At 39.2% G+C, this 20,578-nt stretch overlaps 1 protein-coding gene across 1 annotated transcript in view; it reads left to right on the top strand.

Annotated features, from left to right (window-relative positions):
• SYNJ2BP (synaptojanin 2 binding protein) overlaps nucleotides 1-20,578 on the top strand; it is a 51,920-nt gene that overhangs the window by 13,259 nt on the left and 18,083 nt on the right. The window contains exon 2 of the mRNA XM_009006258.5: nucleotides 16,166-16,302. Coding sequence (XP_009004506.1) covers nucleotides 16,166-16,302 — 137 coding nt within the window. The remainder of the gene's footprint in view (nucleotides 1-16,165; nucleotides 16,303-20,578) is intronic.

Below are 20,578 nucleotides of genomic sequence, written 5' to 3'. Positions count from 1 at the left end.
GGTTTTGCCCTGTTGCCTAAGTTGATCTTGAATTCCTGTACTCAAGCTTTCCACCTACCTCAGCCTCCCAAACTACTGTAATTACAGGTGTGAACCACTGTACCTGGCCCTCCTTATCATTTAATTTACATTTCTTTCTTCCTTAATCCTTTTATTCACACAACGTTATCAAGTGGTTATCCCTCTTGTCAACTTTCTTCACATCTTACTTTCTTTATATGCCCTGTATTGTTTCTCTTGTATTCAGTAGTTTTAATTCTATATATAGTAACTATAACTTTAACTCTTAGTAACCCTAATTTCCAGTGAAGAACCTAGGAAGTAAGGTAATTTTGAACAGTTTTATACAGTATTTATAGATAGGATCATTTCATAATTTCTGGGAAGATAACCTTCTCAATCTGTTTATTAACAGATCTAAATTAACTTTTCTCTACCATTTAAATGACCCATACATTTTATAATGATGTTACTTAATTTAGCATAACATGACTTTAAGTTTCTGAGAAAGATTCTTAAAATTATGAAAAACTTGCTTATATACTATTATAGCATTTACATTCATTTAATTTATTCATTCTTGAGAGTTAGACTTGTATAAATCATTAAACAACACCGGCCATCATCACAAGTTATTTTTTTGTGTTTGTTTTTAAGACAGGGTCTTGCTCTGTCACTTAGGTTGGAGTAAAGTGGTGCTATTATGGCTCACTGCAGGCCTATAGTGGTGCACCACCACCCATGCCCAGCTAATTTTTTTTTATTTTTTATTTTTGTAGAGACAGGCCCTTGCTATGTTGCTCAGGCTGGTCTCAAGCTCCTGGCCTTAGGGATGTTAGCTACCCTGCCTGGACTCAAGTTATTTCTTTGTTAATGGTTTCCACAGCCTGTGAAGCCCTGAAATTACATACATGCATATTTTGCTGATCAAAAGACACAGCTATTTTCATTAAACCAAAAAAGTAGTCTTATTTTAGTAATGTGAACTAAATGGCTTTTGAGTTACTTTCTATATTTCTGATAAAATTCTTGACTTACATGCTTACTTGTTAAGCCATTTTGATACTGGAAAGGGGTCCCAATCCACACCCAAAGAGAGGGTTCTTGAATCTTACACAAGAAAGAATTTGAGGCAAGTTCATAAAGTGAAAGCAAGTTTATTAAGAAAGTACATGAATAAAGAATGGCTACTCGGTAGGGAAGCCCTGAGGGTTGCTGGTTGCCTGTTTTTATGGCTATTTCTTGATTATATACTAAACAAGGGGTGGACTATTTATGCCTCCCCTTTTTATGTTGCATTGAACTTAGCACAGAAAGTCAACACCAGAACAAAAGTATGCCAAATTGCAGGGTTTATTGCTGGCGACCACGGAGGACTCACTTCTCTCCAACCCGTGGCCCCGAATGAAAAGAAACAAGACCTTTTTATACCCACAAAACCACCTTGGGAGTGGGGGTGGAGATGGGAATGAAAGCTGTCAGTCACCTCCCAGGCTAAGACAAGGGTGAGGGGCTTCAGACATTCCGAGGGCCAGTGGATTCAAATCACCTGTGCGGAGAGGAGGGTGAGGGGGTTCCGGACATTTCAAGGGCCAGGGGACTATTTGACATTCTGATTATTATTTAAGGGTTCACAGATGCTAAGATTAGCATTCATTTACACATCGTCTGGGTAGGGGTGGGATCCATAGATTTTCAGTTGCTTGGCGCCAGGAGGGAATGATCTGGGGGTGCTTACTCTGGGAAACAAAGGCCAGCAATTCTGGCAGATAAGAGAAGGTATGCAGCTTTACCTCTCTTTGCATCCTGCAAATGATCTAGCAATTTACAGAAACCAAGGTTAGCAGTCCTTGAGGAGAATGGAAACATTTTTGTCTTTTATAAGATGGCAGTATACAGGTTCCAACTTAAGTTAGCTATATCACATTTAGACTATATGGGGTAATTTCCTGACATTGCTGTGGCATTTGTACACCGTCATGGCACTGGTGGGATTGTAGCAGTGAGGACGACCAGAGGTCACTCTCGTCACCATCTTGGTTTTGGTGAGTTCTGGCCAGCTTCTTGACTGCAACTTGTTTTATCAGCAAGGGTTTTATGACCTATATCATATGCCAACCTTCTTTTTCATTCTGTGACTAAGAATCCCTTAACCTGCTGGGAGTGCAGCTCAGCAGGTCTTAGCCTATTTTAGCTAGCCCCTATTCAAGATGGAGTTGCTCTGGTTTAAAGGCCTCTGACAAGTTTCATTAGAGTGTTTTCATATGTTTTGGTAGTGACGTTTCATGTATACATGACACATAACCCTAGAGACATACGGACACAGAGACAGAAGCAGATCTTGTAGCTTTATAAGATTCTTCATTAGCTAGTTTGCAAATAGTCTCTCCCTGTTTAGACTACCAGTTCCTTGACTACCTATTCCATTGCCCTAAACGGTTGTTAGCTAGGTAACCCTAAATTGCAAAGACATTACTCTTAGGTGAAAATTTACACCCCAGAGGCACAGAACTTACATGTAAATACCATTATTTGCTGACACAAAAAGAATCAGTGAAGACAAGATTGCCAGGAAAGGTATCTTTAAACATAGATAAAGTTTGTTATGTAAATTTTAAGCCAGTGTCTTTCCCATTGTAAAAATTTTTAGCTGCTTGGGCATAGGGGGTCACTCTTACAAATAGAGATTTCCTTTATAGATATAAATTTATTTTACATAGAGTTTCAAAGTAGCCAGCTAAGTGCCAGAAAGTTATATTTCAGAGACTAATCTTGTTAGATATATAGCTCATTTCTTGATTAGATTACTGACTTCAAGGTGGAGCACTTTCATGAATGTGATCAGGAAAGTATTTGCAGTTTCCAGGGCCTAACATATATACATTAAAAAAAATTTTTTTTTTAAGGCAGGCTCTCATTATGTTACCCAGGCTGGTCTTGAACTCCTGGACCCAGAGGATCCTTCCACCTCAGCCTCCCTAAGAACTATAGTTGCGCCACCTGTTGTCCCAGTGAGGACTGCCTCAGGGCCTGATATTAAATGTCTGAAAACCAGGCACATCTGGAAGGCAGTGCATCTGGATCTTTAAAAATCAAGAAAATCTCTTTACCGTGAATCTTGGTCTCCACACAGAGCAAAATGCCATGTGACCAGGCCACACAAACGTCCACAGGGCACCTCACTACACAGATATTTCACTAAGTGATTAAACACACCTTTCTTACCTAAATATGTAAAAAAAAAAAAAATGATTAGCCACCTGCAGTATTGTATCGGACCAAGCACAGAGAGTCAACACCAAGACAAAAGTATGCCAAATTGCAGGGTTTATTGCCGGCAACCACAGAGGACTCACGTCTCTCCAACCCGTGGCCCCGTAAAAGAGGGTGACAAAACCTTTTATACCCGTAAAATCACCTTGGGGGTGAGGGGCTTCAGACATTCCGAGGGCCAGGGGACTATTTGACATTCTGATTGTCATTTAAGGGGTTCACATCACCTTCTGGTCGGAGATGGATTCAAATCACCTGGTTGGAGATGAGGGTGAGGGGGTTCCGGACATTTCGAGGGCCAGGGGACTATTTGACATTCTGATTGTCATTTAAAGGGTTCACAGATGCTAAGATTAGCATTTGTTTACACATCATCTGGGTAGGGGTGGGATCCCTAGATTTTTATTTACTTGGCGCCAGGATGGAATTATCTGGGGGTGCTTCCTCTGGTAAACAAAGGCCAGCAATTCTGGCAGTTACAGAAGGTATGCAGCTTTACCTCAATTTGCATTTTGCAAGGTAAATTAGCAGTTTACAGAAGCCAAGGTTAGCAGTTATTGTGAGGAGAATGGAAACAGTTTTGTCTCTTTATAAAATGGCATTGTACAGGTTCTAACTCTAGGCCAGCTATGTCACAGTAGTAACCACCATTCTCCATAAAAAACTGCCGTTAGTCACTTCCAATACTGCAGCTCTTGTCAGTGACTTACCAGCCATAACATACACAAAGGTCAAGTTCTCTCTCACAGTATAGAGTAATCTCTGGTACCCTCAAAAGCCAAAAAGATCAAGTAATGCAGTATGGAAGAGAGCAGAGTTTTAGATCTGAGAGGAACCTGTCCATGACTTTTCAGACTCTGTAAGAAGACAGAATACCCCAAAAATGGGTTGAATGGTGTGTTTTTTCTGTGTTCCTTGAGGGCTCTGAGTCTCCTTTAGATTTCTTCCTGTGGTATAAAAATAGGAAAAGGAAAGAAGAGCAGAGTGGAAAGAAATAGAACAAGTTTAGCCAGGAACAGTGGCTCATTCCTGTAATCCTAACTCTTTGGGAGGCAGAGGTGGGAGGATCACTTGAGCCCAGGAGTTTGACCCAGCTTAGGCAAAATAGCAAGACCTTGTCTCTACATTAAAAAAAAAAAAAAGAAAAAGAGGAAAAGAAAAACATTAGCTGGGTGTGGTGGTATGCTCCTGCAGTCCCAGCTATTTGGGAGGCTGAGGTGGGAGAATCACTTGAGCCTGGGAGATTGAGGCTGCAGTGAACTGTGTTTTTAAAGTTTGTGAAAGGCCAGTGAAGTTTTATATTTTTAGCAAAAATTAGGCCAGCAAGATTGGAAACAGAGGACTCAAGGGATCAAACATATTTAAAAAGATGTTTGTCTCAGTTGACTGAAAAAAAAAAAACCCACCAAGAACCAGGATCCAAGCAAGGAAAAAAGCAGAAAGGCCTTTCCCCCTATAAAAGATAGTCTAAATATTACTTTTAATTAAGCTTTTGTTCTTTTATTTTAAAAAAAAGTTAAAGAGTCAGGGTCTCACTATGTTGTCCAGGCTGGTCTCAAACTCCTGGCCCGAAGTGATTTTCTCTCCACGGCTTCCCAAAGTGCTAGGATTACAGGTGTGAGCTGCCATGCCCAGCCCTAATTAAGCTGACTTCTGACCAGAGAACTCTAAAAAAATCATCTTTTCAAATCTCTTATTATCAGATATTAAGACAATTAGAAGGTAGGTCTCTCATTCAGTTTGTATGGTTCTAAAATCAGCTTTTTTCCCTCCACTTGTGCTTGCAAATGAATTATTTTATGCATTTTAGAGGATCCCTGTTTTGTCTATTGCTACTTATGGCCATCCCAAGTTAGGTGGGTCTACTTTCCTAAGTGTTTACAAGAGGATGTTCCATAAGTGTTATGTATAAATCAAGCTGGTGTTTCTAAAAAGAGCACTTGGATTTTGAAGCTGAATTTTTCATATATATATATATATATATTTTTTTTTTTTTTCTTGAGACTGAGTTTCGCTCTTTTTTTTTTTTTTTTTTTTTTTTTTTTGAGACGGAGTTTCGCTCTTGTTACCCAGGCTGGAGTGCAATGGCGCAATCTCGGCTCACCGCAACCTCCGCCCCCTGGGTTCAGGCAATTCTCCTGCCTCAGCCTCCTGAGTAGCTGGGATTACAGGCACACGCCACCGTGCCCAGCTAATTTTTCTTATATATTTAGTAGAGACAGGGTTTCACCACGTTGACCTGGATAGTCTCGATCTCTTGACCTTGTGATCCATCCGCCTCGGCCTCCCAAAGTGCTGGGATTACAGGCTTGAGCCACCGCGCCCGGCCTGAATTTTTCATAATTTATGAACTTTTCAAAGTGACCAAGGCTGGGAATGTGTTTAGGGTAAAAATGTGCTGACAGCCTCTAACCACCAGGTGGCAGCAGAGTGCTCAGGGTAGGGGGTCGAGACAGTTCTATTTTATCTGTCTGACAAAGAGAGGATCCCTAAAATGTAGAACTCACTCTCATGAGCTCTTCAGTTAGGAGCTAACAGGGATTGGTCGCAAATGAAAGGCTAAGTCTGAATTTTCAAGTAACAGAAAACAGCTGCAGTCTTTTTTTTTTTTTTTTTTTTTTTTTTTTGAGACGGAGTTTCGCTCTTGTTACCCAGGCTGGACTGCAATGGCGCGATCTTGGCTCACCGCAACCTCCACCTCCTGGGTTCAGGCAATTCTCCTGCCTCAGCCTCCTGAGTAGCTGGGATTACAGGCACGTGCCTCCATGCCCAGCTAATTTTTTGTATTTTTAGTAGAGACAGGGTTTCACCATGTTGACCAGGATGCTCTCCATCTCTTGACCTCGTGATCCACTGGCTATCCTTTAACTACTCTGCTATGATGCAGAGGCTTGACCTGAACCACCAGTCCTGAGCCTGAGGCAGATAAAAGGCAGTTCTCTGCAGAGCTCTTTACTGGAATGTCCTGTCCAAAGATAGACACCTAAGCCTTTGCACTTAAAGGAAAGAGAGGGTTTGAAAACCGCCCAAATAAAGTCTTAGACCTTCAGCCAAAGAGTGGAAGGTCCGAATACATGAGAACTCATGTGAAACATCCGATGGGTCTTTTGAAGTTAGAGCCTTCCTGATGGTACCAAGAGCCACCTTCAGAGAGAGACACTCGGTGGTCAGGGAGAGTTATCTGAATCCTGTACCTTACATGAGATATGTTAACCTAAAAGGAAGAAGCTGAGGTAAAATTAATGTAGGTTAGAGTTTATTTGGGCCGGGCTAGAGGATTGCAACCTGGGATTGTAGATTAAATTTGTCCTGAATAACCAAGAGTAGGTCTGTCATTCAGTTTATATGGTTCTTGTGCTTGTAAATGAATTATTTTATACATTTCAGAGGATCTTACTAGCAAGTTGCAAGTAGGTTTTCAAAGGAAAAGAAGCAGCAGTTCCTAATTTGTTTACCAATCATTTACTTAAAGTAATATAAACTATTAGTTGGCTATACATTGTTTTTTGTCTCACAAATTCTAGGAACTTCAAGATAATGGGTGAGGCAGCTATTCGGGAACAAATGACTTTAAACAGTAGCCCACAGGCATGGGTGTGATGGGCATGACTGAAGTCCCCTACTCACATCTCTCTGTGCCTAACATGGCTTAGACTGCTCTGAGCTATTGTCTTTTCTCAGCTGTCACACCTAAGTTTTTTCAGATATATCTTATTTTTTCAGATATATTGTTCCACAGATATCTGAGGCTCTATTCTTTTTCTCTGTTTTTAAATTTGAACTTTTCTGCCCATCTGCCTTCCCGTGCCCTCTAATCTGTTATTAAGCTTATTCAGTGAATGTTTTATTGTACTTCTCATTTTCAGTGTTAGTATTTCCATTTGGTTCTATTTGTTTCTTTTCTGTTCATCCATTAGGAATATATTTTATGTACATCTTTTAAAAAATTATATATATATATATATATTTAATAGACATGGGGTCTCCCTCTCTGCTAGGAGCTGAACACTCATCAGGACACCCTGGAAGTGGAAAGGAGCTGCCTCATACAGGTCCCCTCTGAGGGGAACAGACCTCCATTTTGTCACTCAGTAAAGCTTCCCTTTGTCTTGCTCACACTCCACTTGTCTGTGTACCTCATTCTCCCTGGTTTCCAGATAAGAACTCAGGACCCACCAAATGATGAGGGTAAAAGAACTGTAACACAATCAGGGCTGAGACATGCCCCTTGCTCGCCACATTGTGGGTGAAGAGAAGGAGAGAAGAGCTGCATCCCTGCGTGGATCCAAGACCTGGGAGCTCCCTGAGCCACGGCTGTGACTTCCTCCTTGGGGCCCTGCACTTCCCTGGCATCTCCAAGCTTCCAGGTGCCATCATGTTCCCCAGTGCCAGCTGTAGCCTTGCAGAGAGCTGGCACCTGGAGCTGCCTGCCCTGCTGCAGCAGCCACAAATAGGTCTCCTGCCAGAAAAGTGACACTCCAAAGTTCCCATAACAAAACAGAGTGCCAAAATGTATCAAGCAAATGTTGAAAAACTGATCCAAAGAAGTAGACTGTTTTATAATAATAGTTAGACTTTAGTATCCTCATTTTCAGTAGTGGATAGGACAGCCAACAGAAAATCAATAAGGAAATAGAGGATTTGAACAATACAATACAATAAATTAGACCTAACAGACATCATCAAATAACAGCAGAGTATACATTTTTTACATGCAGTGTTTGGAAAACTGTATATTCACATGCAAAAGTGTGTGAAAGTTGGATTTTTGCCTTAATGTGATATACAAAAATTAATTAGAAATTTATTAAATACCTAAATGTAAGATCTAAAACTGTAAAACTCTTAGAAGAATGGAAAAAAGCGTGAGCACCTTGGATTTGGCTATCATTTCTTGGATGTGATACCAAAAGCACAGGCAATGAAACAAAAAATAAACAGGGCTTAATTCAAAGTAAAACTTTTTGTGTTTCAAAGGACACTATGAGGAGAGTTAAAGATAACCTACAGAATGGGAGATGGTATTTGCCAATTACATATGTGCTAAGAAGTTAATATCCAGCATAGATAAAGACATTTTACAACTTAGTGACAGAAAACAACCCAATTCAAAAATGAGCAAAGGACCTGAGTAGACATTTCTCCAAAGAAGATGATACAGATGGCCACAGGCCAATAAGCACATGAAAAAACTATTTAACATCACTAGCTATTAGGGAAATGCAATTCAAAACCACAGTTGGTTACTACTTCATGCCCATTAGGATGACTATTTTGTATACATATATATGTATATGTATATACATACATACACACATAGCAGTGGGATAGCTTTGTATTGCTTATGAGAATGTAAAATGATACAGCCATTTTACAGGAAGCTGCCGGGCACGGGGCAGCTCACGCCTATAATCCCAGCACTTAGGGAGGCCAAGGAGAGTGGATCATGAGGTCAAGGGATCGAGACCATCCTGGCCAATATGGCGAAAACCCATCTCTACTAAAAATACAAAAATTAGCTGGGCATGGTGGTGCACACCTGTAATCCCAGCTACTCAGGAGGCTGAGGCAGGAGAATTGCTTAAACCCAGGAGGCAGAGGTTGCGGTGAGCCGAGATTGCACCACTGTACTTCATCCTGGCAACAGAGCAAGACTCTGTCTCAAGAATTAGAGGAAGGAACTCAAAACAGATGCTTGTATACCAATGTTCATAGCATCTAAAATGTGGAAACAGCACAAATATCCACTGACAGATGAACAGGTAAATCAAATGTGGTGTGTACATACAATGGACTATAATTCAGCCTTAAAGAAAAGAATGAAATTCTGAAATGTGCCACAACCTGAATGAAGCCTGAAGACATTATGCTAAGTAAAATAAACACACAGAATGACAAGTATTGTGTGATTCTACTTATATGGGATTCCTAGAATACACAAATTAATATAGACAGAAAGTGTAACATGCTGTCAGGGGTTGGGGGAGGGGAGAATAGGGAGCTATTTTTCAGTGTGTATAGAGTTTTTATTTGAAGAAAAAGTTCCAGATATAGGTGGTGGTGATGACTGTGCAACATTGGGAAGGTATTCAGTGCTGCGGAATTATGCATTTAAAAATGGGTAAAATATTAAATTTTATGTTGTTTATTTTACCATGATATAGATAAAGACAGATGCGGGGGTTGTGTATCCAGTGGAGTTGGATTGATGTCTGGGGAAAACTAGTGGAATTGATCTTGGGATTGAAAAAAGCCTCCAGGTAACTCCAGGTAGATAGAGGGAATATAGGGTGTTTGTTAATCTAGCATTATAGCATTATAGCCACTCAACAAGGGCTGTAATGCTTGGCGTTAATGAACTATTTTGTTTCATTTTAATTATGTCCAGAATTGTTATTTCTAGAATAACAAGTTAACACTGGTCATTTGCTTGATAACTTTTAGATTTTGTAGATAAGAATCTGAATGAAATGAAGGGTTTTTCCTTTTCTGGTCTGAAGGTAAACAGTAGGAACCTTGACTAGGGTAACAGAACTCTATAGTGGTGAATTCTTCCTCTAGAATATATTACCCTTGTAGATTGTTCTACAACCAGTATCCCAGCATTGCTTATTCAGAGCCATCGTGGAGACCAGTTAGCCCCTAAGATAGCCAGCAATACTTAGAAGACTATTATTTTTCCTAAAGCAGTTTATGTTTTCTGCAAAGATGCACTGTAGCAAAATGGTTAAGAATTCATGCTTTGGAATCACACAGCCTGACTTAGAGTCTTGACTTTGCGAAGAGCTAACTGTGTAACCTTTTTGTAAAGTTGCATAATCTGACCATGCCTCACCTTTTAAAGTCTTCTTTGAAAAATGAGTACTTGTGTTTGTCAAGAAGATTAAATGAGATAATATATATCAAGTACCTAGCATCTTCTTTGGTATATAATAAAGTCTCAGTAAACATTAGCTGTTGCATCTGCCAGTGCTCTTATAAACAGGCTCAGGGTCCAGACCTATAGTCAGGAATTCAAAAGAAGGTATTTCTTGTTTAACTTTCCAAGGCTCTTCTATTAGGTACACTTTGTTTCTCCCTTAATCCTATGCTGATGTCATTCTTATGCCACCTTTACTGTTTTGCATTTAGACTGCTCATCTAAATGAGATACCCAGCAACCCATTTTAATCTTGCCATATTTTAAAATTTATTGGCAAATTATAAGCAGAGTTCACTAAGCTCTTCATTCACTTACAAAAAAAAAGTTGAATCTCAGTCTTTTTTCTTCCTCCCTCTCCTCTCAACTCCTTTTGGAGCTTCAATGCTAAGAGCTGAATTAATTATACCTGTTAGCGCCAAAGTACACTGTATATGTTCCTCTCTGGTTCTTTTTTTACCCTTCATACCTAAAACCTAACCTGTATCTTTCTCCCCATAAGTACCCACTCTCATGTGTCTTTATATTTCTTTAAATATGCATGCATTTTTGTAAATAGGTAATATTTGTCTATATGTTTTTTATTTATAAGGAGATATTGTGTTATGAATGTTAACATTACATTTTAAAACTATGTTTCTTTTGTTTGTTTGTTTTTTACATTTCTCTATTTTTACAAGCCTGGTTACCTTGTAAATAGCTGTAATAGTTTTTTGTCCTGTGGGTGGCCAGACTTCCCTTGTGAGTTAATGAAAAACTAAGAATTATTAAAGTTCTTTTTATTTTCCTTTGGTTTCAAATCTTTTTTTAAATTTTTAAAAATTTTACTTTAAGTTCTGGGATATATATGCTGAACAAACAGGTTTGTTATATAGGTATAACATATACCTACATACATGGGATATGTGCTGTGGTGGTTTGCTGCACCTATTAACCCACCATCTTGGTTTTAAGCTCCGCATGCATTAGGTATTTGTCCTAATTCTCTCCCCTCTTGCCTCCCCACCTTGCAACAGGCCCTGGTGTGTGATGTTTCCCCTCCCTATGTTCATGTGTTCTCATTGTTCAACTCTCACTTATGAGTGAGAACTTGCTGTGTTTGGTTTTCTGTTTCTGTGTTAGTTTGCTGATGGTTTCCAGCTTCATCCATGTCCCTGCAAAGGACATGAACTCATTCTTTTTTATGGCTGCATAGTATTCCATGCTATATATGTGCCACATTTTCTTTATCTAGTCTATCATTGATGGGGATTTGGGTTGGTTCCAAGTCTTTGCTATTGTAAACAGTGCTGCAATAAACATAGGTGGGCATGCATCTTTATAGTAGAATGATTTATAATCCTTTGGCTGTATACTCAGTAATGGGATTGCTGGGTCAAATGGTATTTCTGGTTCTAGATCCTTGAGGAATCTCCATACTGTGTTCCACAATGGTTGAAATAATGTACACTCCCGTCAACAATGTAAAAGCTTTCCTATTTCTCTGCATCCTCACCAGCATCTGTTGTTTCTAGACTTTTTAATGATCGCCATAATAACTGGCATAAGATGGTATCTCATTGTGGTTTTGAATTGCATTTCTCTAATGACCAGTGATGATGAGCTTTTTTTCGTGTTTTTTGGCCGCATAAATGTCTTCTTTTGAGAACTGTCTGTTCATATCCTTTGCCCATCTTTTGATGGTTTTCTTTTTTTTTTTTTGTAAATTTGTTTAAGTTCTTTGTAGATTCTGGATGTTAGTCCTTTGTCAGATGAATGGATTGCAAAAATGTTCTCCCATTCTGTAGACTGCCTGTTTACTCTGATGATAGCTTCTTTTGTTGAGCAGAAGCTCTTTCATTTAATTAGATTCCATTTGTCAGTTTTGGTTTTTGTTGCAATTGCTTTTGGGATATGTGGTCACTCCACTTATGCAAGATTTTTCTGGGACATAGCCCATAATTAGCAAGATACATACTGAATATCCTTTCCCTTTCTGGTGATTTCCAACTGGCATCTGTTTTAATTGGTTGGTACATACACTGGATGATTGCTGCAGATTTTGGTATCACACTTGCTAGAAACTACTCATGGGGGGAGTTCTAGGGTCACATATCATAGACATACTTAATAAGTTTGAGTTCCTGTTTACAGATGGTGGAATTTGAAAATCTGTCTACTTGTTTTTCAGGAGCTTTTGCATTTATACTATATATTTATTCATCCTTTCTCTGTCAAACTATCTAGTTTGGAGCTTTAGCAGCCACTAATTTATTGACAATTACTCCTGGCTCCTTATTCCCAGTAGAGCAACTACTGTGTAGTTTATAAAGAATTGTTTTCATATTTTATGTATTGGACCCTAACATCCTTTGAGATAGAGAGGGCAGAATTTATACTTCTTATTTTATGGAAAATGAAGCTGAGGATCAGAGGCAAACTGACTTGCTTCGGTCTGCATATCTGGTAAGTTACAAACTTAGAACCAAGTCTTTTGACTTTGATTTGCTTCTACAATATCTAAAAGAGACAGGGAAAAGGATAAGTTTTGGGTTGTGGTTAAAGTAGGAACTGTCCAGGTTAGCTTTATGTCTTCTTCAGAACATAACATATTGCCCAACACATAGTAAATGATTTGCTTCTGCAGTATCTCAAAGGGACAGGAAAAAGGAAAAACTCCAGTTTGTGATCGAAGCAGTGAGTGTCCAGTTTAACTTTATGTCTTCCTTAGACGATAACACAACGTCTGACACGTAAGATTCAATCAGTTTTTATTGAGCAAGTGAACTGGGGATTATGTAGGTATCCGTAGGGCCCGGGTTCAGTTGGTCATGCCACTACTCAATGCTGTGGTGACTATTTTTTATTGCAGCAATGCTTTGGCTTAGAGATAAGCCCAGTTCTATAAATATTATGGCTGAACGAAGGGCTTCAGGTCAGTCCAGGAGTTCTCATGGTAAATAATTCGGTTCATTTACAACAGAAGCAGCAACGGGTTATAAATGCACCTACGTAATATGACTTTGATGGGGTGTGTAGGAGACGGCCCTTGTTTGTTTGTGATAAATCTCAGTATTTCTTCTATTCTTCCTTTTTTTATACAGTTAGCTTTGAATAACCAGGAGCAAAGTTCTTTCTCTTGCTAACTTCTATATTGCACTCAGCTGCTTAACATTTGCTTCCTGTTCCCAAGATCACCAGAGGCAACTGTAGTGTTTGATGAGGATATTGGATTTCATCGAAATATTTTCTCTACTTAGTTTGTTCCAGTTTGGGAGAGGTGGGTTGGCCTTGGCCCCCTTGTTCAAAGCTGCCACAGTTTTGAAGTCCTTTCAAAACCTTTGATAATGATGTTCCATCTATTTTTCCACCTTATCTCAAATTTCCCACCTTCTACAATACAAATTGAGGGTGCTCTAAGAAAATTAGGTTAGTAAGTTAACCTACTATTCTTAACAGTGTCTTCCAGAAGTAGCACCTTCTGATTTATTTATTTAGAGAACAGGGTCTTGCTATGTTGCCCAGCCAGGTCACAAACTCCAGAGGTAGCACTTTCTGTCATGTATCTTTTAATTTTATTATTTTACTGAATAAATAATTTTTGTTCTCTAGCTGCAGAGATTTTATGCATAAGGTATGCTTTTTATTTATTTTGCTTTTGAGAGGGAGTCTCATTCTGTCACCCAGGCTGGAGGGCAGTGGCACCGTTTTGGCTCACTGCAACCTCTGCCTCCTAGGCTCAAGCTATCCTCCCCCTCAGTCTCCTGAGGCTGCTCATGTGCCACCACGCCTGGCTAATTTTTTGTATTTTTGGTAGAGACAGGGTTTCACCACATTGCCCAGGCTGGTCTCAAACTCCTGACCTCAAGTTATCCACCCACCTTGGCCTCCCAAAGTGTTGGGACATTACAGGTGTGAGCCACCCCACCTGGCTAAGGTATGCTTTTTTTAAATTAGATGCTCCCTGTTGTGTCTTTCTTTGGTCATGTTTTTCTTTAAATCACAAATTGATTTGCTAGTGCTTATAACATACTGTGAGCTTTAGGTATAAGCTTTTCTCCCACCAATGGGGAGAACTTTTAGAAAGCCCATATATGTCTCTTTAAGTATCTTTTCTATTGAGACCAGTAGTAGGCTGGTGATTATGGCTATTCTTTCCAGTTGCACCACCAGATATTTGGTTCTTGTTTCTAAACTATCTCCTTTCTCTTATACTGGGGCCCTGAATTCTACCAGTAGCTGACATTAAGAAAACCCTAGGGACGTTCCTTTTTTTTCTTTTCTTTTTCTCTTTATGCATGAGTAAAATCCCTTTCTAGCAGTGGTTTCTGTACAATGAAATCCTCTCCAGCACTTTGTCATTGGTTCATGGAAATAGCACTTTGGTAGTCAGTTTTCTTTCCTTCTCTTTTTTCTTTCTTTTAATATTTTATTGTGGTAGGAACACTTAACATGAGATCTACTCTGAACAGATTTTTCAGTGTACAATATAGTGTTATCTACAGGCACAGTGTTGTACAGCAGATCTCTAGAACTTAATTCATCTTGCATAACTAAAATTATATCCATCTTAAACAGTCAAACTAATAGAAACAAAGATTAGAATGGTGGTTTTCAAGGACTTAGGGAAGAGGAATTGAGGAGCTGCTAATCAAGGAGCCATCAGTTTTTTTCTACAGTGAATAAAACTTGTCAGTTACTGTAACCAAGTATAGACTGAGTAGCCCAAGTCCAAAAATCTGAAATCTGAAATGCTCCCAACTCCAAAACTTTTTAAAGGTCAGCATGACGTTCAGAGGAAATGCTCACTGAAGCATTTCAGATTTCAGATTTTTGGATTAGGGATGTTCAACTGATAAGTTTAATCCATACATTCCAAAATCCCCCAAATTCAAAACTGAAAACACATTTGATCCTAAGCATTTTGGATACTCAATCTATATATGGTTGTACTTGAAGTAGCAAAGGAAGGGAGAGTAAATTTGGTGGTTTAGTCCTACATGAAACAGCAGTTAACTTTCTGGTTCTGAGGTTTCTCTGCTAACACCTACACCACTGCCTCTACCAACCAAAATAGAAAAAAATAAACAAGACTCTCGAGACCTTTCTCCAAAGCACTGTCATACATGAATTCTCCAGAAGCTTGGGAGAAGGAAAGAATGGAAGGGAAGGGAAGGTATGGTTAGGAATCGCTCACACCAAATTAGGAACAGTTCATTTGATAATTGGTTAAAATGCATAGCTTCTTCTCATGAACACAGCTAACCCTGCTACATTAATATCAGGTTAGCTGGGCATGGCGGCTTATGCCTGTAGTCCCAGCTACTTGGGAGGCCGAGGCAGGAGAATTGCTTGAACCCAGGAGGCAGAGGTTGCAGTGAGCCAAGATCGCGCCACTGCACTCCAGCCTGGCTCCTGGTGATGGAGCGAGACTCTGTCTCAAAAAAAAAAAAAAAACATTAATATCAGGAATGTCAGGAATTGGGTCCTCTGAATACCATCAACAGCATCAAAATTAAATATAAGTAGAAGAAGTTACACCTAGGCTGGGCATGGTGACTCACATCTGGAATCCTAGAACTTTGGGAGGCCAAGGCAGGAATGACTGCTTGAGGCCAGAAGTTCATAAGCAGCCTAGGCAACATAGCAAGACTCTGTCTCAAAAAAAAGAAAAAGAAAAAGAAAAAAAGAACTTAAAGTAATCACCACTGTTCTTTAAGTTCTATATAGATCTTTCTTTATATATTCAACAAAACAAGTGGATCGCTTTGTATTTTCAGTCGTGCCTCATTTGAGTGGGCAGCTCAATACTCTTGATATTACTGACCTTGTTCATGACGATTCACCAGCTCCATCACAGCCTGACTCACCAGCATCTCCTCCATCAGCCTTTCCTCCCCAGTAATAGGCGTTTCCTCCCTTTCTCGCCATCTTCTCTAATCCCTTTCTTTCTTCTTCACCCCCATCTTTTTCACTCCTCCATGATTTTCTCAGGGCTGGGCTTCAACATCGTCGGTGGGACAGATCAGCAGTATGTCTCCAACGACAGTGGCATCTACGTCAGCCGCATCAAAGAAAATGGGGCTGCGGCCCTGGATGGGCGGCTCCAGGAGGGTGATAAGATCCTTTCGGTGAGAACGGGCTTCGGCCTCCTTCACTGTCCTTTCTCCCTAAACCCTAGGTCCTACCCCTATCCCTTCCCTTGAAAAGGTTTGGATCTGGCAATATACAGGTTGTAGAACTGAATGGGAACAACTGTGATCAGTCATCCTTTTCAACGCTATCATTGAGCATGGAGGGTAATATTATGCTTACCTGATAGACGAGAATGTGAAACCCAGAATGTGAAGTTACTTATTCAAAAAGCACAAGGCAGGAAGCGCGAGGGACTCATGGTGAAAAGAGATTTAACATTTAAAATCCACGAATTTTATCTTTCATCCATTACTTTATATAATACCTCCTTTTGTTGATTAAAACATGAATGTGTATCTTTGGGGGAATGTCAGCCCTTACAATTGAATTTAACTTAACTTCAAAAGACAGAAAGAAGGAAGGTTGGGAATTAAGTGTCCTTTTCAGACTCTGAGCCCTTTTTCACCCATTATTAACATGAAAATTTGGAATGCAGTTGATTTGGATAGCGGTGCACCGTGTTCCCATTTTATCCTGCTTATGTCCCTACCGAGACTTACTACATGGCAATTGTTAGTCTTATTCTTTTCCAGAATTTCTTCAAGGGCAGTGACAAGATCCTTTTTTTAACCTTTTGAATCATAGCACAGTGCTTAATAATGTGTAAGAAATGAACAAGTTAAGAAATTCAGGCAAACCTAAAAAGGTTCACTGATAAATATGTACCCGCAGACCTCAGCTCTTAAAATAAATTAGAATAAGCCTAAAGTCAAAACTATTAAAATGCAAAACATAACTCTGACCCTACGTTCATTTCTCTACCTTACCATGGGCTACAGTAATCATATGATACTATCAGTTGCTCGGGGATAAGGGGGTACCCTGGAGATAATTATTCTCTAGAATTTCTTTTTTAAGTAACCTTTAGGGCTAGTGAAAAATGCCCAACTTATTACTTGTATGGAAACAGTATAGATGATTGGCATAAAGACTGGAAAAGTGCTGAGGGGGTGAGATATTATCTAGAATATTCTTGGGAGAGCTAGCTTCAAAGGGCTAGATAAATAAATATAAGGAAATTGAAATAGGATAGGGCTTCTCATAGCAGAAACTCCTGTCTTTTCCAGGTGGGCAATAAGCCCATGGTCTGAAGAGGAGAAAACTATTTCCTGTTTTCTCTTAGAACTGAATAGGGCAGGATCGCCAGGTTAGGAAAAGGTTGAAATAAATGAATGAAGTACAGACAGGAGAAGTCTTGATTGACAGAATTAAGTATTAGCCTCAGAGACGTGATTTTGAACTTACCTCTATAATAAGTCAGCTTCATCCCTTAAACACTTTTTGCTATGTAGTTTCATTTGAATTTTCCTGTTCACATCACGTCTCATGCAGTTCAGTTGATTAGTGATTAAAGGTCATATGTGTGAAGTCTCCTGCTCCTCTTAGTTGCCAGCTTATTGTTCTCTGCCGTGCAGCCAATTTGGTAGCAGTACCTGAAGGCAGAGATACAAAGGAAAAGAGACAGAGAACATCTACCTTTTCCTCATTTGGCATCTGAGTATTTCAGTGATCAGGCTCAGCAGTATGGTTCTGAATGCCTCTTCAGGAAAACTGTGACTCCACTTAGTCCTCAAAAAAGATAGAAAATCAGAACAAGTAGCTATTAGAGCCTCCTTAATTGACTCAAGAATGTCTAAGCATGTGTCCTCGCTGATCCATGATATAAATATAGTATGCACAGCAGTATTTCACTCCTTCTCATTGACTATTTTGCGTCTCTTCAGTCCATTAAGCCTCACTTAGACCCTATTTATTAATCTGTGAGATGGAGACAGTGATAATATACCTGTCTTCTCAAAACGATAGTGAAAAGTTTAGAAGCAGATTGTTTCCTTTAGCTCCCAGGGAAAGACATTCTTCCAATATGAATCAACTTGGCAACAGTACTGTAAGGAAGTGCTGAGAGTGGGTTGTCAAAATAAAGGTGTAGCATTTAGTTAGAATCTATTCATCTTAATATTTTGACACATAAATTACATTCTCTTCAGATCACTGGAACCTGGGCTCTGTTGATGAAGAAAGGCTTGAATAATATAGGAGTTAAGAAGAGAAAGAAGAGAGCTATATTATTTTAAAAGCTTTGGTTAAAGGTAGATTATTTGCAGAATGAGAATGGTGAGAAGTATGTCAGCCCTAAATGTCAAGTAGCATGCTAAGAACCCAAATTTATTTTGTTTAATATTATAGTGACCCTATGAGGTGGGCATGATTATTGTGCCCAAGCCGTTTGCCCTAGGTCACACAACTAGTAAGCAGCAAGGGACTAAAACTGGTTTCACTGAATTTCTAGCCTTTATTTTTTAACCACTATGTTATACTGCCTCCTAAAAGGTAAATCAGGAGCTAGGAATACTTATCCCAAAAACAAAGTTACACAGTGAATTAATAGTAGATTGCATGTATGGTTTTATATAAAAACTAAAATTAGGCCAGGTGCAGTGGCTCATGCCTATAATCCCAGCTCTTTGGGAGGCTGAGGAAGTTGGATCACTTGAGGCCAGGAGTTTGAGACCTGCCTGGCCAACATGGCAAAACCCCATGTCTACTAAAAAAAAAAAAAAAAAAATTAGCTGGGCATGGTGGCACGTTCCTTGGTGCACGCGCCTGTAGTCCCAGCTACTCAGGAGGCTGAAGCACGAGAATCGCTTGAACCTGGGTGGTGGAAGTTGCAAAGAGCTGAGATTGCACCAGTATACTCCAGCCTGGGTGGCAGAGTGAGACTCTGTCTCAAAATGAATAAATAAGATAAAAACTGAAATGAGTCTTTCTATAAAGGGTAGAATTAGAAAGAAGGAAATAAACCTCAATGTAAAAAAAATTATTAGATATAAACCAAGATGAGGACCCTTGTGTGAATCATTGCCTCACAGAGAAAAGAAATTAATTGGAAGGCCTCTCAGGTTTTCAAAAAGGCTGGGGCTGCTGATAAATGGTGGGAGATAAATGTCAATGAAGAGAAAAGTAGATGTCTGAATTTATAGCAAAGAGGATTTTACTTTACTAAAACATAAGAAATATAAAGATATATACAAGATATTAAATATTACAAAGATATGTTACAAGGAATGATATGTTTATGTTCTGGCCGTTTAAGGAAAAGGCATGCAAAAGAAGAGAGGGGTAAAAGCCAGGGGAAGGAGAGGCGGCAACAGAAGACATATGTGGGGGTGTTTAGTCTGTTTCACATTGCTCTAAAGATACTACGGGAGACTGGGTTAATTTGTGAAGAAAAGAGGTTTAATTGACTCACAGTTTCACTTGGCTGGGGAGGCGTCAGGAAACTTAAAATCATGGTGGAAGGCGAAGGAGAAGCAAGTACCTTCACAAGGTGGCAGGAGAGACAGTGAAGGGGGAAACACCAGACACTTACCAAACAACCAGACCTAATGAGAACTCTTTCACTATCAGGAGAACAGCGTGGGTGAAACCGCCCCCATGATCCAGTCACCTCTCACAGGTCCCTCCCTTGACATGTGAGAATTGCAAAAGTTTGTTTCAAAATTCTTCTTTCTAGATCCCATTCCTTAAGAAATATTATGAAATAGCCTGTTGCATCATTCACCCCTAACATCCTATTCCCTCTCTGTCCTTAAATGAACATCTAGGCTATGTACTTAAGGTATTTATTATTAAATGTACTTAAGTATTTATTTATTTATTACTGGCTTTGAAGTCTCTGTAAAATGATGCTGAATTATGTATTAGTCTATATTCCCATTTAGTTTTTATGTACTTTCCTGTTCTCCTCACATGGGTTATTTTTCCATGTTGTAAAATATGCTCCATTTTCCCCCCAGTAATATTTGCTAGATAAACTAAAAATCTGTCTCTTTCTTAGCACATATTTGTTTTAGATAGCTGATAGAAGTAAAATTAAGTGACATGTAAATTTCTGTGTTATTAACTATTAATTTAATCTTTTCATTCTCCCTAAGTAATTTCCACATATTATTTACTTTCATTCTCCCTAAGTAATTCCCACATATTATCCCACAGATAAGCTGAGATGAAGAACCTTACATGGCCGTAATGCCCACATATTATCTTGCTTTCAAGTTCTAAAATTAAATAACTGCATGGCTTACGTAGTTTCCTCTTTCTCATCAGAAGCGAAATTTCATTTTTTATGATCACTGTGAATGATTTAAACTTAAAAAAAGGAAAGAAAGAAAGATTGATTTTCTTAAATAATGAAGGTAAATTATTTTTAAG

The sequence above is a fragment of the Callithrix jacchus genome, chromosome 8 (assembly GCF_049354715.1).
Source record: "Callithrix jacchus isolate 240 chromosome 8, calJac240_pri, whole genome shotgun sequence".
In the NCBI taxonomy this organism is placed as follows: Eukaryota; Metazoa; Chordata; class Mammalia; order Primates; family Cebidae; genus Callithrix; species Callithrix jacchus.
The sequence above is the reverse complement of the archived record's forward strand: the minus strand, read 5'-3'. Positions and strand labels throughout refer to the sequence as shown.